Raw genomic sequence first — 20,524 nt, forward strand, 5'->3', positions numbered from 1 at the left:
GTTCCCTTAAGCATCTGTCTCTGATCACAGCGTGAGTCCACCAATCTTGTAATAGACGCCACAAGTGTTTTCCTTGGGTTAAAAAACTCATCAAAATTAATACTAAATTGAAAATGGGAAAGTTCATAAAAGGGAGCTGCTGTTTAAGTAAAACATGACTGCAGCCACTCAAATAATAAGTTTCTAAGGTTTTTCTATTCTCCAAAGTACTAAAATAATGAAAAGAGGGTATAAGGGACACCCTCCCATTCCCACCTGTCAAATACAACTAAGTCTAATGTACAAACTGATATCAACTTGCTTTGCTTGTATTATGAACAAAGCCACCAGACTGAACTAAGTATAGCAGTGAAGAAAAGAGCTACAAACTTGATTGGAATCCTAGTAGTTGCTGATTTTGGTAGCAATGAATCTAGATGAAGACTCGGGACAAAGAGAGGCTCATGCAAGGACACATATGCAGTCTTCAGCCTTGCACTTGAGGTGTAGTCTGTGCACCTGTAGCTTTGCTTTTAGCTGGGAGCCTGTTAAAAATGCAGACTCTCTCCCCCAGTCCTACTGAATCAGTCTGTAGTTTAACAAGATTCTCAGGTGATTCGTATGGCCATGAAATCTTGGGAGGCATTGCTCTAAATCATAGCATTCAAAGTGCCTCCTGCGCTCAGATGAATTCATTGTAAGGTAACTTTAGAATTTATTATCCAGATTAGGACATTTCTGAGAGTGAAGGGAGTATAGAAAGAGGTATAAAAAGGGAGTATGAAAATAATTGTAATTGTATATACTTAAAATATTTAGTTCTTAAGAATTAAATTTGTAATATAAATGGATCTATGTAATAGTTATAACCATGAGCCATCTTTAAAAGTAAAATTCTCTCAAAAAGTAGAAAGAAAATATATGAATGGATATTCAAGAAAAATTTCTTTGCATTGAGCTCAATATCAAAATATAAGTTCTGGGTTAGACAGAGTCTGAGACACTCTGTTTATTCCAAACTCATGTTTACTTTAAAAATATGTAGTACATGTGACTGGATAAATATATAAATGGAGTGTGTATATACTGGTTATGATAGATAGCTATGTCCTAGATCTATCTGCTGAGATGGTGGAGAAGCAGTGATACCCAGTAATAACAAACATAATTAGTGTCAAGGTCTTGGCTTCTTAACATCATTCTCCAATAAGAGGAATGAGGGTCCTTTGGAGAAAAAGACTAGCTCTAGGTCTGGGTCAGGGAAAAATATGAGTTCTATAGCAATGAGTTTTAAAATTAGGCATTCTAGAGCATACTATATCTCATAATGCCAGATAGTAAGGAAGTTGCTCAAAAAAAAAAAAAAAAAAAAAAAAGATGCACCCACCTGAAAGAGTTGCCCATGGCAAAAGCTGAAACAATTTGAGCAATGAAATAATGCAAGTACAGTAACCCTTCCATTATCCACAGGGGATACATTTCAAGACGCCCAGTGGATGTCTGAAACCAAAGATAGTACCAAACCCTATATATACTATGTTTTTCCTATACATACAGACCCACAATGAAGTTCACTTTATAAATTAGACACAGTAAGAGAGTAACAACAATGACAAATAACGAAATAGAACAAGTCTAACAACATACTATAGTAAAAAGTACGGGAAGGTGGGCTCTCTCGCAAAATATCTTACTATTCTGTACTCACCCTTCTTTTCCTTGTGACGATGGAAGATGAAAAAGGGCCTGCGTGATGAGTTGAAGCGACATGAAGGAGGCAGGCACCACGACATAGTGCTAGGCTACTACTGACCTTCGGGCCTCACCGCTTAAGGAGAATCATCTGTTTCCAGACCCTGGTTGGCTGCAGGTAATTGAAATCGCAGAAAATAAGCCCCCAGATAAAGGCAGACTACTATATGAGGTTATATGACAGAGAACAAAGTAAATAGCAATAAGTTCATACTGATATAAATAAATGACTGGATAAATATATAAATGGAGGAGAAGGGGCGGGTTTTCATTTAAGAAGAGTTTCAATAATCAATACGGAGAGAATGAAACAAAATAAAGATCTACTTTGCCATAGTAACAGTTGCTGTAGACAAGACCACTCCTGAATGCTAAAAATCAGTGGGATTTTAGCTAGAAATTTTGAGAAACAGGATATAAGAGGAGCCTCAAAGAATCTCCCCAAATATGTATTAATTATAGCTTTTTAAAAAAGATTTTATTTATTTGAGAGAGGGAAAGAGCAGGAGCACAAGCAGGGGGAGGGGTAGAGGGAGAGGGACAAGCAGGGAGCCTGATGCAGGGCTCCATCCCAGGACCCTGAGATAGTGTGACCTGAGCCGCAGGCAGATGCCCAACCTACTGAGCCACCCAGATGTCCCATAGCGGTTTCAACATAGGTCCACAAATGTTTGGATACTTCTCCCATCAGGTAATAGAGCTTAATTCCCTATCCTTGGAATGGACCAGATTTAGTGATTTATCTTTAATGAACAGAGAGTGGAAAGGGGGAATAAAAGGTAATTTTACAGTGGAGAACATGGCATATACAACCTTAGTCAAGTGGTCAAGCTTAACATCACTAGAGATAAGTTGGGCTAATATCAGGTATCCCCAGTGAGAAGCCTTTTACCTTTCTGCTTATCCCCCCAACCCCAATCGCTGGCTCCAGACCAATCATTAAAAAACTCAGAAAAACTGAAATCAAGGAACATCCTACAAAGCATCTGAAGAGTAGTCTTCAAAAGTTTCAAAGTCATAGAAAATACATATGATATAGATAGTATAATCTCAGAAAAAAATGGTCAAGGAGATACTCTTATTTTTTAATTTTTAATTAAAATGTGCAAATATGTTGGTCCATATATCCACAGAGGGCCTATTTTTGTTTCAATTTAACTGCCTTCTTTTGGCAAATATACTTTAAAGCAAAATTATCACATAATTTGTCTCTTGTTTTCTGAATATAGATAATGGAAGATCAAAAACCTTCTTATGTCATTCCCTTGTAATAAAAATTTATCCATTTACAAATGGAAGCTCCAACAAAAGAGCATTCCCCAAAGTTGAGATAATACAAAATGCAATTATAGAATTTAAAAATTAAATCTTGGACACTGTTTTAAATCTTAATGTTTAACAGATTCAGACTCCTGATTTTGTATGATAAATTTCATGTATTTTTTGTAGCTTCTCTGAAAACATTTGATACTCCATTCATTGAATATATTGAATAAAGAGTTCCAAATTGTTTTGATTAAAATACAAACAAAATTCAAAGGAGTTGGCAAAGAAAAAAAAAGATCAATACCATTGTATAACATACATGTGGATATACGAAATATTCCTTCAAATTAATAACTCACACATTGCTAAAATCTGATTGTTGATGGGAAGCAAAGAGAAACTGAATTTGGTAATACAATGATTGTCTTGCATTCAACATAAGTTTTACCATGAAAATCTTGTTCAACTACTCTAACGATGTGTATTTACACATATATACATACATATGTATTTAAATGAAGTTAAATTATTAATTAAATGAATCAATCTTCATTTAATTTAAATTAAGAGTATATCTCTCTATATTTCAACTTCCCCAACTCTGACTTCTAATTCAATTGATAAGAGTACTGTCACTTATTTTAAAAATTCTAAACTCTATGTGCACTAGCCAGGTTTCAATAATGATCTTAATACCGCTCAGCCATCGGAGCGAAATGAAAAGCCATGCTTTCTAGAGTAATGCATACATACCCTCCACAGCTGTGCCTACGAATCATAATCTTCAGGCCCAATCAGCTAGCTAATGAATGACTGAATCTGAAGTCAATGATAACGATTCTTGAGCAGATTTATGTGATTGTTTTTGTGTGGTTTATTTTATCTCAGCAGCTTCCTTAGTGAATGGTAGGTGTCCAAAAATAATTTTAGGAAAATCCCACAGTCGTTACCTAGCTTTCCTGAAAAAGGCAAACTTTTGTTCTTAGTTTTTTACATTATATCTGATATTTTGTTTGAAGCATTTTGTCGTGAAAATGGCAGGTTGCCACATAAAAAGATGTTACCTAACAACAAAATAAATACCTCTATATTTATATCATAGATGACCATATACTCCATGATAAAACAAGAGTAACTAGAGGATTCAGACTATTATCCACCTGTATCTTCAACAATGAGATAACCACCCTGGTACTTTCAGTGCATTCTATACGAAACCAGAAATGCCTCACATTTTTCACAGATTTCATCATCTGGTGGGGCTTTGGGCATCTTGGTGGTCAGAGCACAGTTACACCCAACAGTTTGGGGGGGGTAGTAGCCCCCAAATCTTCTCCTACAACTACAGGGCAGAAGTCTGAAGTTGTTCCTAGATGTTTCTCTCCAAATGTGCTTTATCCTAGAGTGCCTTAGGTGTGTCCTTGAAAAGAAGGTGTTGGGGCACCTGGGTGGCTCAGTGGGTTAAGCCTCTGCCTTCGGCTCAGGTCATGATCCCAGGGTCCTGGGATCGAGTCCTGAATCGGGCTCTGTGCTCAACAGGGAGCCTGCGTCCTTCCAACCCCCTTTCTGCCTGCCTCTCTGCCTACTTGTGTTCTCTGTCAAATAAATAAATAAAATATTAGAAAAAAAAAAAGAAGGTGTTGTTTCCATTGCATCTGGAAAAAGGTCAATGCAATCGTTTTTCAGCTTTAACCACACGTTAAAGAGAAAGCAACTCACTGGACATTGTTATTTTGATACAACTCTTGGTAATAATTAATAATAATAATAATAATAATAATACTTACTATGAAAAATTTGAGATAATTCTAAGCCAGGCCGGAAAAGTCCCAGGCAGAATGAGACAAATGAATACCGTAACTCAGGCCACTCTTGTACCAGTGGGCAATAGAGTGGTGTCAGGCTCACCTGCAACGTGATTATAAGGGATTTGGCTCGACCTACAGAGAGTGGGAACCAGGGCCTCATGGAAAAGGGCAGCAAAAGGCAACTGGACTCCAGACTCGACCCTAAGGGCTCTGTCATTTGGGCAACTCACTCCACGGCTCTAAGCCTCTGTTTGTTCATTGGTAAACTATTAATTGTAGGACCGATGAGGCAGGGATAGCACTGCTCAAAACGACACACGTGCATTATCACATTCCTCTGAACCTTAAATGCAACAGAATCTGCTCCAAGCCTGTATCCATAAGACTGACAGGGAAGTTAATCTGAGCATTATAGGAACTCCCTCCAACTTCCAGGATTAGGAAATTGATGGATTATTATCCATGACATGTGAGGAGGACCTGTAAATTTCAGGGTTACATTTCCATTCTGAGCGCGTTGATGGTTCTTGCCCGAGTCCTTATATAAATTGAAAAAGACACATCTGTCGCTTTTGTGCCAGGAAAGAGGGAATAATTGGAGGAGCTAAACCATCAAATAAGCTAGAGGGAATGAAAAGCGTAAGTGGGAAGAGTGGCTTTGACAAAGATCAGGGACAGTTCATCCATTGTAGTAGAGGAGGAAGGAATCTGCGTGTCCACACAGGTGTGTCTGTGAATACCTTGGTAGGAACACCTTCCTGTTAATTCTTTTGTCTTGCATTTTCTGTGTTTCTCTTCAGATGTGTTCTTACAATTTCTGTGTTGATCTCCTTCATTCTTCGTTCATCTGTATCATCCCCTCTTTCTAACCTAGGCATGATATTGCATATACATACTTTTATTATATTTTTTATAAAGTTTGTGTCCCTGTTATTAATTTTAAAGGACTACTTCATCCCTGGGTATTTTTTCCTAAGTGTAACAACATTGTATTTTATCTACTTAATTGTTTTCTTGAGGGTCATTGAACCCTGATGGAGGAAAAAGAAAAAAAAGTTCTGGATTTAGTGAAAGTCATATACACTCACAACATCTGCAACCAACGTATGCCATATGGAAGAAGTCGAGTTAATGATTGAGGAAGCGTTGTGAAGCAAAAAGCTCTGACATTCTTCTTTAATATAAAGATAAAAGTCACTTGAAATCAATTATTATTTGCATGCAAAATGGGGCTGCTAGGTTCTTGAAAACAGTTTATTTTCTTTTAATCCTGTGTATTCTATTAATACACTGGGCAAACTATTTTTTCTAGATAGTGCTAAAGTAAACTTTCACCCAGCCTGTGTCTGTTTTTTTTATGATTCTCTGAGTTAATAACGTTTACTGTGTCCCAGACAGATATATGCCTTGGTGCAGGGTTTTTATCAGACCCCATTCTGCCTCATGATTGGGTTCCGAGTGATCAGTGGAGAGTTCTTAGTTAGATGCCAAATTCTTTATGGATATCATCAATGTTTGTTAATAACATTCATGTCTCAATCAAGTTCCAGAAGATTTAATAGTTTGGGGATAACAATTTCTGCCATGCTGCTACACATTTGTAGAGTCCAGCAGGGAGATGTAACAAAATAAACTTCTGTTGTTTTAAGTCACCAAGCTTGTGGTAATTTGTTACGGCAGTCATGAGAAAGTAATATGCTTTTTCTCTATCTCCAGGGATTGACTGAGCTAGACTTAATATATCAGAGGGAGAAAAAGTAGCTGGAATTTTCACTGCACACCCTGATATTATTCTTTTGGGTTGGTAGAGAAAGGAACATGATGTGGAGAGGTAACCTGAGAGTAAGGCTCATGGGTCTGGGTCTCAACCCATTGCCTTTGTGACTTTGGGCACTTAAATTCTGACCCTTAGTTTTTGCCTGGAAATGAGAGGGCTCCACTTGATTAAAAGATTGTCAAATATTGTTCCCAGGTTACATACTGACTTCATTTTTTTAGTTTTAATTTCAATGCTAACCCATACATACTGAATTATTTTTAAATTGTAATAATTTTAAAACCTGAAATGTGTTATATATGAGATAGCAACCCTTGAAGACCAATTGAGTGTTAAATTCTGCTACCGGCCTAATTTATTTTGGTGTTGACCACAGAATACTGCTTCCCAACCCCTAACCCCTGTATTTAATTCAGTGAATTTCAGCTGTGGTCAGAAGAGGACAACAGAGAATAGCTCAGGGTTGCTTTGCCAAAAAGCCCGAGAAATCCAGGCCTTCCCTCAGATATTCTGATTTAGTAGATTTTAGTGCTTCGTAGAGGATTGAAATACCACAATCTAAAGAACCAATATAAACTGTCATTCTTTTTACCACCCTTTCCCTTCCCTCAGACCCTTCAACTGGTGCTAATATTCTGACCCAAAGTTGTATTGTTGAATACAGTGTTTCCATCAGTGAGGGTTGAAGGTCTTGTGTTTTCTCTCTGATTAGGTCTTTAATATCTGTTAAAATATAAGCACGTACCTAGACTTGTCCTTCATTCACTCAGTGTGTGTCCCACTAGCCTCCATGAGGACCATCGCTACAGCCTTTTCTAGCAAATCACCCTCTCTCTAGCTTCCAGGTCTCACATTTCACTGTCACTGTTCCTGAACACAATTTTCGTTTCATGACTCTAGGCAGGAGGCAACGTGTGAACCCGTAAGGTTCAGCCTGGCATTCAAGGACTTGTGAGACCAGATCTTTATTTATACCCTCGTTTTCTTCTACTTTCCTATCTGAACCTCTTTCTTTTGGAGAGTTGTTATTCACTCTTCACCATGCTACTTTCATGCTACCATTGACAACTGATCTCTACATGCAGAAACCTATTTTCTTCCTCTGTACTCTTCAGGGTCTAGCCGTGGTCTGAACACCACTATTTCAGCCTCTGCTGTCAATTTTCTTCTATGAGGGCTATTGGAACTCATTTTCAACGATACAAACAATTTCTTGTTTATATGTATATATATGTGTGTGTATTTATATATTATATATAAATTATATATATTTCTTTATATACATATTTATATATATAAATATATTCTCTCAGATATAACACATAAATATTTCATAAATATTTCAGCATAAAATCTAGGATCTTTTGCGAATTGCAGGCGTGAAATCTGTATGTTTTTACTCCTCAGAATCACTTGATCATGTAACTTCACTGCTCCTTAAAGTGCAAGCCTCCCTCTCCAGTAAACTTCATTTAAAAGTTGGGTGCATTTGATCAACAACTGTTAAAATTCTTGTGCCTAGGTTTTATAAATCTTTTAGATGCATGAAATTGTTCTTTTTTTGTGCTACAGTGGTGGGGGCAGTGGGTAAAGAACAGAAAGATAGTGCTTGTTATATACAGCTGTAATGGAAAATTGTCTAGTTCCATAGGTTGGAGTCTCCTTTCATTTAATATAATAAGTTATGTTAATCAGGTGCATGTAATGGACAATCTAATCCTTTTATTAATTTGCCATCATGTTACTGTGTGTGTGTGTGTATGCCTATGTATATATGCAAGTTACTATATATATATATACATACACATGTGTATATGGTATATTCAGCTATTCAGTGCTATTTTGAATCTATTCTCATCACAAAGAATAGGTATATAGACATTCCTTTGTATTTCAAAGAAAAAATAAAGTATGCCAAACTTCTCCAACAATCTGGAATTTTATTCCATCCATATACATGCATAGTAACAACATTTGTTGAGAAATTATTTCTATCAGAAGTAGAACATTATCTTTGTGATCACCAGGTGCAGTATTGCTACTCATATTTAAATAGATCTTATATATGAATTAAATTCATACTTGCAGCATTGAGTTTAGGGTTTCGATTTAGACTGTGCCTTTCAAAAGATAAAACTGATTAATACTACCTTATTACTTACAATACTGCTTCCAGTAATTTTGTTCATTCTTTATAAAGTATTGCATTTAACAGCAAAGGTTTAAAAATTGAGACAGAGCTGCATCAGCGAAAGAAAATACAGGTACTATACAAGAAAAAAATTGCCATCTTCATTTAACATACATGTTTAAGATTAAGAAAATGGACAGAAACATACAGCTACATACAAATGCAAAGCCTAGTGACTAAGAGACTGTATCTGCTAAAATATAAAGTGCAAACAGAGCCTGATTATCCAAGAATTGAAATCTTAAGGCGAACTTATAGCATGTGTATTTAGAACATCTTTGCAAGTTATATTTTAGCATATACATATATCTGCAACAGCATAGAAGAAGAAATCAAGGTACACAAGTGCTTTTGAAGCTATTTCTAAAATGCTTTTCTGTATTGTTCGTGACTATTTTCTTTAAAATCTACTATACAGTGCAAACCATATGTGCTACACAATAACTATACAATAACATTACAAATGACTTTAATATAAAGTTTTTAAATAAAAAATAACATAACCACAGCTATGAATACTGCTGGTAAAATAAATTAATTTCTTTTTGAAAATGGCACCAATAATACACTTTACTAATGGACTGTAATGGAATTACACCTTAAGTCTTCAACTCAGCCTTAAAGAACAATCTCCTGATTGCGCAGATGTAATTCAAACAGCTTTTGTTTTTGTTTTCTGTTTCTTTGTGTGTGTTTTGTGTGTATGTGTGTGTTCGTTTTTTGTTGTTTTTGTTGTTGTTGTTGTTGTTGTTGTTATTGTTTTCTGGACTGGGTAGAACGACATACTAAACACTGGTACCAAAGGTGAACTGGTGTTCATTTATGAAGTCATCTCATTTGACATGTTCCGCCGCATGTGATGAGCAATAAAACTTCTTGTGAGTTATAAAGTTTGAGAGGTTGTTGAACTGAATATCACACAGCCGGCAGTATTTCCCACTCGTGGGAGCCTGGGTAGAGCCATTCACACCTTTCGCTATACTAGACAACTGGTCCTCTGCAGCAGGAATTCCCGGTGAGACATTCTCGTTCGTGGCTAGTGGGTTCTCAGAGATCCAGGATGGAGATTTGTGGCCATCTTCATGTTGAGGATTCTGGGAAATGTTCTCTTGCTGCGGGTTGGCGGCGGGTCTGTCTTCTTGCTTCAGTCCACCGTTGACTATGACCATGCCTCTGTTTTTGGGCAGCAGCGGCAGGGAATCTTTCTTCGGCACAGCACAGCCGTTGGAGGAAGCCTGGCCTTTCGGAGATTCATTTTCCGCGTTTGTGCTTTGCTCTAGGTCGGTGTTATGGAGGACGAGAGACCCAGAAATGTAATCACTTGGCTTTATTCCGTAATATGGAGAAAGCTGGTCAGCTCCCTTTGCCTTCTTTATTGCTCCGGGGTAAAGGCATTGGGGAAGAAACAAATGTTTGTTTTCTTCTTTTGTGGCAATGAGCTGAGCAGCTTCACTGAAGACTTTCAGGCCTTGCAGGGTGGCTAAGTGGGAGGAAAATAAGTTTCCATTCGGGGAAGGCTGCTTCAGATTCCCGTTTTTCTCACATTTTATGATGCTTCGTTCGTAGCTGACGTCGGGGCTGTTCCGTTCGCTTTCTGGATTCGGAAATACTTTGCTGTCGAGTTGACCCAAGTCGTTACGCTGATGTGCTGTGACCGGGCAGAAATTCTGCTTGTGGGCCAGATAGTTCTCGACTTTATTGAAGCTGATCTTGCACACGGTGCACTCGTGGTAGTCTAGCAGCCTTTTGGGAGATGTGGTCGTCCGCTCAGACTGGGATAAGCACTTTTTGCTGAGATCTATGGGCACGTCCATCTCGAGGCAGGAAACGCTGGAATGAGTAGTGTCACATTTGGAAACCGGGACACATTTGTTGATCGTCAGGGACGTTTCCAAGTGCTTGGAGACAATTCCTGGGAAGATATCGCATCTTGGGTGGTAGCACTCTCCTAGCCCTTCGGTGGGTTCTTGAGTGGAGGTACAAGGATTGCTGAGGTTGGCGACATCAAGAAATCGCTGTTGGACCAGGGGAGGCCTCTGCTCCTGTTCGGGTAGGCACATCTCATACATCTTCCTTCGCTTGCGGGTGCGCATGGTTCTCTGCATGGCAGGCACTTTGTTGGAAGCGGACCTCTTGAGTGGAGGGTCGTGGCGCGTAGCACAATAATACTGTTTGTGGACCATGTATGTTTCATGCCGGCTGAAGGTGATGTTGCAAGCTTCACAGGTAGTCTTATTTGGGTCACTTTCCCCATCCACCAGGGGGACACTGGGATTTTTCACATCAACAGGTTTTCCGTTAATTTTATCATCGTTGCTATTAGAGGTGGAGAGCTTCTTCACTTGGGTGGAAAAGTCCTTGTCGTGGCCCTTCCCATTTGGCCCAATTAAATCTAAAACGGTGGAAGAATTGATGCAGGACGTTTGAAGAAGGGGATTCTCAGGATCAGCAGAATGAGCCGCTGGGTTGAGGAGATTTATGGAGGTTTGACCAGTGTTGGGGCTCACGGCCTCAGGCATCTTTTCTGAAACACCAGGAAACTCTGGGGACTTGGCCATCTGCTGCCATCGGCTGCTGCAGTAATGTTTTTTGTGCACGAGATAATTATCCAAATTATTGAATGTTATGTTACACTCAAAACAAGTAGCCCCCTTGGGCATCAAGGGGCTGTAAATGACGGGAGGGTAGCTACTACTTCCATGCCTCAGTCGCCGATGGACCAGTTCGGACATCTTGGCTAAGATCTCTGAAGCTTGAGGGACCATTGTGATGTCCTGGGGGAAAGCAAACTGAGAGAGGAAAGGGCCCACGGGGAAAGAAGGCCCAACATTAGGCTGAACCGGAGATGAGGCAAGTCTTGGACTCGAGGGCTCAGACTTTATTTTTGTGTAAGAAAAGCTCTGTTTGTTTGCTGTGGGCTGTATCTCTGGTCTCTGGTTCGTGAGAAAGAGCTGCGTCTTTTTCTCACACTTGTCCAGCTCTGTGTCAGAGCTCGCATCTTTAGTCTGCATGGCCTTCTGGCTCTGGGGGAGTTCGCTCCTGGTCAGCAGGTCTGGCGCCGGCTGTAGGCTGTCTTCCGTCCCGCTTGGAGAGTGTTCTATGTCACTTTCTCTGGGAAGTTTGCCTCCAGGGACATGGAGCTCCTGGTGCTGCAGTAACTCCCTCTGAGTCTGGAAGCCGAAGTGGCAGTGACTGCATCGGAATGCAGCTTGAGTGAGATGGGAGAAGAGGTGTTGGTGGAAGCCGATCACAGAATCGGCGGTGTAGCTACAGACGGTGCATTTTAGACTAGCACCAGGGGGCAGGAATTCTTCCATCTTCACTCCTGGAGAGATACACAAAATAAGAATACTGAGAATCACATGCATCGGCTTTCTAATCATAAAAACCTTTACACCGCACGAATGAGCTGAAATCTTTTAGCATCGTGCTTGTGATATTAGCTTTTCTCTTGTGACATCCTTTGTCGGGTGTCATCCCAGTGGTAACACCTCATAGCTTCCAGAGAACGTTTGAATGTGTCATCGGATCACAGCGGGACAGTCTTCACTGTCTCCATCTTCCAGGTCAGGAAACAAATTCAAGAGATCAAGGGAATGGATTATGGTACTAAAGCAATTCGATGACAGAGCCATGTTCAAACCTCAGATTTTATCATTTCTAATTGGAGAACCTGCTCATTACAAAACCATGCTCTGCATTAGGAAGAAGCAGGAATACATTAGAGTTGATACTGATAAACTGTGCACAAGTCAAGTAACTCTTAGAGCACTAGATTAGGTATTTATTCAAAAGAATCCAAGAAGGAACCATTTGGTAAGGTGATTTATAACCTCCTAATTTATCTCTGGTACAAATCTAGAATTTTATGCATTGGTTTTGCTGAACATGGTTTATCTCTATCTGGGGTTGATACTCGGCCGATGGACACCAGTATAATCACACAGTCATTTAGGACAGAACTCTGTATGGACTGATCACGGCCTGTTTCTAGTCAGTTATAAAATATTTTGAATATCACCCGTGACTGGTGAGGAAACTTTACTGTGAGGTTCTGATTTATAAGAAACACAAATATGGTCATTCATATTTGTTAATCTTTGACCAGACCTCCTGGTTTGCAGCTCCTTAAATCCTTGGAATTTCCTATGATAAGAGCAATAAAAGCATTTTTGTTATGTTAATTAAATGACTTTTAGAAAGCCCTTAGGTTACTTAAGGGTAGGGTTGGGTGCATTGAGAAACAACCTTGTAATTAGAGGATTTGAATTTTTAGCCCCTCCTCCCCAATCTTCAGAGATTGAGTTTAAATTGCCAACACCCATATTTAATCAATCATGCCTATGTAATGAAGCTTCCCTAAAAACCTGAAATGATGGGGTTCAGAGAGATTCCCAGCAGCCTGGGAGAGGGCACGGAAGCTTCTCAACTTCTCCTCATACCTTGCTCTAGGCGTGTCTTCCATCTTGCTGTTCCTAAATCATTACCTTTTATAATAAACCGGGAATCCAGTAGGTAAATGGGTTCCTTGGGTTCTGTGAGCCACTCTAGCAAATTAATTGAACCCCAAGAAGGGCTCTTAGCAAACTCTGATTTACAGCTAGTCGGTGGGAAGCTCAGGTTAACAACTTGGGTTTCTACTGGCATCTGAAGTTGGGGCAAGGGGCTGGCCCCTTGATCTGGAAAATCTGATGCTGTCTCCCGGTGATAGTGTCAGAATTGAGTTAAATTGTAGGACACCCACTTGGTATCTGGAGGATTGTTTGGTAGTTATGGGGGAAATGCCTCCCCCACCCCCAGGTATGGGGATTAAGATCTGGATACTCTAACTCACTAAGGTCAACTCTAGTTCCCATTTGCTGACATATGGCTAAATCAGGCATGGCTCATGTCCTCTGTACTTTAGATTAAAATGAGACCTGACTTTTATATTTATAAGCTGAAAACATGGTAGAAAAAACCTAGTCCTAGCAGAAAAAGGGGATATATTAGTCCTTTTCTCCTTAACGGATCCAATACTCATTCTTCTATTTAGCTGAGAGGTCCTTTGCTCTCTCTCTTTTTTTGTGAATGACTAGCTAGCTACTCACCGTCTGAGACAACTGACCTGTTTCTGCCTCCTCTGCTTTATCACCTACAAAAAGATGGCTCCTTTGTAGGGAAAGGAAAGAGAATGACTAGAAAGGAAATTGCCAGTTTTATAGGTTCAAAGACAAAAGCTTGCACTGTACTAGGGCATTGGAGGTTGGAATTAGTGTTGTGGGTCCCCCCCCCCGAACTCAGCACCTATTTCAGTTTTTTTTTTTTTTTAATTATTCAACTCAAGCAAAAACAGTGAGGAAGTCACCTAGCAGTACCTTCTAAGTTTTGTATTATGGATGCTGAAGAACTGACACGCAAACCTTGATTTGTCCTATTTACAAATGTTCCTAGCAGTCTCTAGGGTTAATATAATTCTGTACATTTGGTTAACTTGTTTTTTAAAAATACAGGAATGAATTAGAACGAATATGAAAATACTAACAATAATTGGGCACATAATTCCAGAGTAAAATGGGGACAATTACCACTGTGCTGTTGAAGAGGGAGGTAAAAAAATAAATAAATAAAAATGAAATAAAATAAAATAAAATTTTTTTAGCCTAATTTTTCTTAAGGAATTTAAAAACGTTACACTAAAAGTGGCTTTATGTCATAGAGATCAACTAAGCTGTTCTGCGTGTTCTGGAAGTCAAGAGCATTTTACAGATTGGTATTTAAAAGTTAATTTCTCTCAAGTGTGATTTTAATTGGATCTATCAAAATAACAGTGTTATTTCAATTCCGCAGATACTTATTTTTATGTACCTACTATTTATCCCTTACCATGTGGGAAATAATATGGTCAGTTTCCAAAGATCACTTGACACTTAAATCAATGAATATTAATGACAACATACAAAGGGTATTGAGAGTTTATTTCTGAAATGGTGCTGTTTAAAAAAAAGAAGAAGAAGAAGAAGAAGAAGAAGAATGCTTTGGCCTGCGATTTGAATACTGTCTTTGTTAGGAAAGAATTCAGACCCAAGTCTTTTGAGTAGGGTATATTGATTATAAGTGACATAAAATCACAGTCCGCTGGTTCAGCAAGTTCGATTTTGATTTTATAGCTAGATGCAGTTATATAGATGTGGAATTATATATGTTTGCATATATGAATATAGGGATGTATGTAGAGAAACAGTAGAGTCTCCCAGAGTGAAAGCAGCAGCAGGGGAAGCACTTACCACTGTGCGAATTGAGGTGCATTTCTAGTGCTCGGGCATTTGAAAAGCTCTTGGTGCACTGCGGGAAGGGGCACAGGCTGGAAATCTGAGGAGCACTGTCTTCATTCTCTTCTGACACCGGAGCCGCTTCCCTTTGCCTCCCGCTGCAATAGTACATCAAATGGGCCTGCAGATTCCGCTCGCTTCGATACCAGATGCCACAAGACTTGCAAGGAAATATATCCTCTGCGGGCGAAAACACAGGGACACATTAGCTGCTGCCCATTTGGAACCAGCCCTGAGTGAAGCAGCATTTAGTTCAATGCTTCTCAGAGACCGCTCTCAGGTTCAGAATTAGGCGATCAGACAGTGATGAGTGCAGTCTTGGGTGCTGTTCCCCAGCCCAGGACCGAGCTTTAAAAGCAATGTTACACCCAGGGCAATTTACCTTCCCACAGACTTCAGAAAATGGTACTGTAGGAGGCTCCAACAGGAAAAGCGCAGGAGATTAATTTTAAGTTGTTTACAGTGTATTTAGGGTTTAGAAAAATATGCATTTATAAATAGCAATGTGAAATGGCTTATCTGATTGACTAAAAGGCAAGGATCTGATAGCTGAACTAAAGTTAGCTCTGACGCCGGCTCCTGACATCATTCGTTCATTTAATAAATCAATTAGAGAATGTCTACTCTGTGCTAGAGACTCTATGCTGCGTTGGGTGTAAAACAAGATAAAAGACCCAAAAGCGGTCATCAGGGAGCTCACAGTCTCCTGGGGCAGATGAGTAAGTGGTCAGGTAATTACATTAGGCTACAATGAGCAGGCTAATGGAGGCGTCTGAGGAGTGCTTGGGGTGTGACTCTAGGTGTGTGAGGGGACTGAAGGGGGGACAGGGTCAGGGAAGGATTCAAAGGGAGCATAATGACATGCCCTCGCTGAGTGGTGAAGACGGAGATTCTGGAGGTAGTGAAGAATGTAAGTGAAGAATGAGACTCTATAACAAGAAGGTTGGGTCTTAACTGCACAGCCCAGAGGAAGGCATGGGAGCCTCAGAGAGGGACTGGGGGAGGGCTGGGGGGCTCTTCCCCAGGATGGGGAGTGGAAGAGATAAGGTTGGAGGAGGCAGGAGCAGTGATCAAAGACTCTGTGGGCTCTCTTAAGAAGTTTAGATTTTCATCTCAATGATTATGGAGAATCATTGAATCGTTGTAAGCAAGAGACGGGCAGAATCGGATATTATGAAATTACGACAGCGCAGTAGAGTTTCGAAGGTAGTCAATTTGGAAGGAAGACACGGCTGGGAGGAGGCAGTTGCGATAATCGAGGTGAACCATGACAGAGTTTGAGTTGTAAGTCACGCTAGGATATTTTTGTCTATATTTTGCATGTATTTACTCATGAACATTTTCTTCATGTCTGTGTTTTCCCCTTTATCTATTTATAGCCAAGGAAACCGAGATGGAGTGATTTGTCCATAATCTTGCAAGTGGGTGAACTGGGATGGGACCCAGTGGGAGAACTCTTCCATATCAGCGGCAAAGGAGCCACAGAGGAAGGAAAGTTATATCGAGGATGTAGAATTGACTAGGAGTGATGAGCGCTACTTTGCAATTAGATGCTAGAGAGGAAGGTAAGGTCTCTTCAATGGCCAGGCTTCTTGTTAGCATCTCTGTGTAACAGTTTCATTCAGCTCTATAGGGAGCAGACGACAGACAGGTGAGGAGGTCAGGCAAGGACAAGTATGGGGACACCAAATCTGGCCTAGTGTTGTTGTGTAAACCTGGCACTTTGTAGTGAAAGGGAGCATACCAGATAGCATTGGAAACTGGGGTTAATCCAGGCAAACTGAGGCATACGGCCGCATTAGATATGTGGGACTAGATATTCCTGTAAGAAATACAGGGAACATGCGGAAGGTGACGACAGAGGTCTAAAACGCAGAAGAAACAGCTCTATGTGAGATCTGTGAATTGTGAATACAGAGTTGGTGGTAGAACCCATGATAGTGAAGGAGATGGCTCAGGGAGAGCGCGTTAAAACAGACAGGAGGAAACTGAGGACCAAATTCTAATGAATGAGAAGTGAGGACAGAGAGTACAATATAGAATTTCAAAATAAAATTTGGTTATAAGATTATAACCTACTGCTGTTTATTATTTTGGCTCTTCCCACCAATTCAGAGGGCCATACTGCTTCATGTAGTATCTATTTAAGCAAGATGAGTTTTAACTGATTAGCTCATTTCAGAATGAGACCAAAGACTGTATACATCTATGCTGATTTATTTGGGATCAATAGTTATCCTGCTATAGAAAGCAAACAGAGTATAATCTCAAATATAATTAAAAAATCACATTCACACATTGGAGCTTCACAATAATTTAAGGTACTCTCAGTATTCCTGGTAACAAAACCCTTTTGCTTCAAATTCAAGTTTGACCTATATTATTTCAAGTTCCTCACTACCAGAATCAAAGTAAAGATCCAGTAAAAGAAAATAACTACATTTACATGAAGGAAATCCCAAAATATTACCTCAGGCTAGGGGCACTAGATTCAATGTTTGGAAAAACAGTAATTCCAGATACACTCAAGAATTTCTTTAAAGGCTACTGTGACAGCAAGAACGTAATTATTGATTACGTATTGAGTATTTATTTTTAAAATATCAAGACATCATGATAGTATCTATAATTCTGCATCATTCAGTCTTAGGAATTTTCAGGGACATTTTTGATTAAATGCAATACCTCACTTACCTACTGGTTTGGAATGTATTCTCCTCTTACGATATGACTGGTATTCATGTTTTCTCACAGAGCTAGATAAAAACAGAACTGAGTCTAGAACTCAGACCTGGGGACTCCTAGACCACTGATTTTCTGTCCTATAAAGTGTCCCTCTGTGTGTTCAAGGAATACAACTAGGTTCACTAGTCATTTTAATATAAGGTAATTACAAAGGCATATTTGCCAGAGTCTACAAAGCATATATTTTTTTAAGATTTTATTTATTTATTTGACAGAGAGAGATCACAAGTAGGCAGAGAGGCAGACAGAGGGGGGGGAAAGCAGACTCCTGCTGAGCAGAGAGCCTGATGTGGGGCTTGATCCTAGGACCCTGAGATCATGACCTGAGCCAAAGGCAGAGGCTTAACCCACTGAGCCACCCAGGGACCCATACAAAGCATATTTTTAAATCCTCCATGCAAGTGTGGAGTTCTCTAGCTCAATGTATTTTTCTTTATTTTCCTATGTTTCTTTTTTGTTTTTGTTGTCATATTAGCTGATGTCTTGATGTACTTCCTCTTTATTAATATACCTAATCACAATTTGATTACTTCATTTTCTTTTTTTTTTTTAAGTTTCTAACTCTATAGCCCTTAAGGAATTCCACAGCTATTCTACTAAAGAAGCATCAATGAAAGCTCTTCGATCTCTCATAGCTAAGTAGCCTTGAATGTCGTTCAACTAGTTTAGAAAGTCAGTTTTTGTGTGTGTGTGACATTCAAGAATCCAACCTGAAATGAATGAATTTAATTGTCCTTTTCATACTCTCATGAGAAGCGATCACACACACACACACACACACACACACACACACACAGTTAGAGAAGATAAAATGAAATCACAACACTGGAGAAGAAAGTCCATCCCTGGTTGCCTGCTAGTAGACATTTTTTTTTTTTTCTCCCATAAATACCCAACAGCACTGCAAAGCTCTTGGACAGGGCTACTGCCCGCGGCACTTACTATTGACAATAGCCGTGGGCAGAATAGAAGCCATGGCAGCTTGCTGAGGAAGCAGCTGAATGGAGTCCAACAGGCGCGCAGGGTACATCCCTTCTGCAAGAGTCATCTGACTGGCAGCTTGTAGCCTTGAGTCGAAATCCACCACAAAGGCAATTAGCTCTTCTCCCTCAGAGATGGCCTTCGTCGTGGTGCACCAGAGCTGACCCCCTATGAAGGAGAGAGAAGGAAAAGAAAGAGAGAATGACATAGGACGCTCCAGCCTACCATTCACTGGATTGACAGCAATGGCATCTTCCGGTTTTCACATCGCTTTCTACTGGGGGAGAGTGATGGAGACCAGGGCTGTCCCCCTCTTCCCTCCTGGGTGGAAAATCGCACACCTAGCATGAAATGAACTCTTCAGTGGCCAATAGTAGGAGAGAACTAAGAACCAAGAACAGACATCATTTGTGGAGAGTTTTGGGAACCGTGTGCCTTCTGGGATTTGCCTTAATCATTACCCATGCTAAGACGTGGTCTCCTGCTTACCAAGAGGCCTGGTAGGGATCCAGCCACAGAAATTATTGCGGGTGAGCCTCTGCCATTACTCTTTCTGTACCTCGTGGGAGTCAAAAGTTATTTCTTCCTTTCTCCCTCCATTCCCCATTCTCTTTTTTCCCAACATACCCACGTGCCGAAAACAAAACAAAACAAAAGTACACGAACGCTCCTAAAATACAGAAAGTTAAAATGACATTCCAGCTAGTTCTACTCTCTTTACGTCTGGTGCCATTTTTTTTTTTTTTTTTGGCTTAGTGATCTTTACTTATATAATATTCCTTATAATGCAGCTTCTTTATCTCCATTTACCCTGATTGAACTTCCTGAAAAGAAGATATGCCACAGATCCTTTTCAAAAGGCTTATTTAAATAAAGATTTGTTTAAATGAAAAGAATCCTTTCTTCAAATACTAAGATATACTCTGGCTCTGCACTTCAAAACGATCACGTGTGGTGCATTAAAAAGAAAATTAACTATGCAAGTACATCTTCTAATGTATTGGAACGCGATAGCGTATGCTCATTTATTTAACATGTTTAGACAGGCAGAGCACTTATATTTTGTTATCTACACTCTCAGGCCTAGATACGTATCCTGTACAGTTATGCCTGAAATAACGTGGCATACTTGATATGTTATAAAGCTTTTTTTTTCTCATTGTGTATATATTGCAGAGCTATATATTGTACTCATTAAGGAAGCAAAATTTGTACCCATTCTGATAAGTAATATTGCTCTGTTTATCTTTCAGCATAACTGTCTCTTCAACTGCACTTCATTTCCTCCATCCTTAAATAGATCATAGTTTTTAAACAACTTGTGGTAAAAATCTGCTGGAAAAGATAACAACAGCATATGCGATGGCAGAGTCGCCCAGAAGAATCGGGACACTTCCCGAGAAACCTCGGACAGCTAATTACACCAGCAGGTGACATCTTAAAGGTAAGCAAACAGAACACCCTCCCAAACAGAACAAGTCTATGAAAAAATACAGCTCAGATTCCGTACCTCGAATGTGTGTGAAAAGTTGCAAAGTAAAACCCAAAGGAACCAAAAGTAAACCCCAAAGGTACCAAAAGTAAAACCCAAATCTACCAAAAGGCTAGAAAACTTTTTTTTTTTTTTCCACTTTGACTCTTAATGGATCTGAAAGCACCCGAGTTTTGCAAAGTTGAAGAACAGATTCGCTTTGGCGCTGACTTATTTCTTTAC

At 39.6% G+C, this 20,524-nt stretch overlaps 1 protein-coding gene across 3 annotated transcripts in view; it reads right to left on the reverse strand.

The window, feature by feature from the left end:
• Window positions 1-8,502: 8,502 nt before the first annotated feature.
• Window positions 8,503-20,524, reverse strand: part of ZFPM2 (zinc finger protein, FOG family member 2) — a 448,624-nt gene continuing 436,602 nt past the window's right edge. For all 3 annotated transcript variants that reach the window (XM_082720028.1, XM_082720027.1, XM_082720026.1), the window contains 3 exons: window positions 18,772-18,978; window positions 15,040-15,264; window positions 8,503-12,098 (listed from right to left, as the gene is read on the reverse strand). In XM_082720028.1, the coding sequence (XP_082576154.1) occupies window positions 9,607-12,098; window positions 15,040-15,264; window positions 18,772-18,978 (2,924 nt within the window). In that variant the 3' untranslated portion in view covers window positions 8,503-9,606. The remainder of the gene's footprint in view (window positions 12,099-15,039; window positions 15,265-18,771; window positions 18,979-20,524) is intronic.

The sequence above is a fragment of the Mustela nivalis genome (assembly GCF_964662115.1).
Source record: "Mustela nivalis genome assembly, chromosome: 2".
NCBI lineage: Eukaryota > Metazoa > Chordata > Mammalia > Carnivora > Mustelidae > Mustela > Mustela nivalis.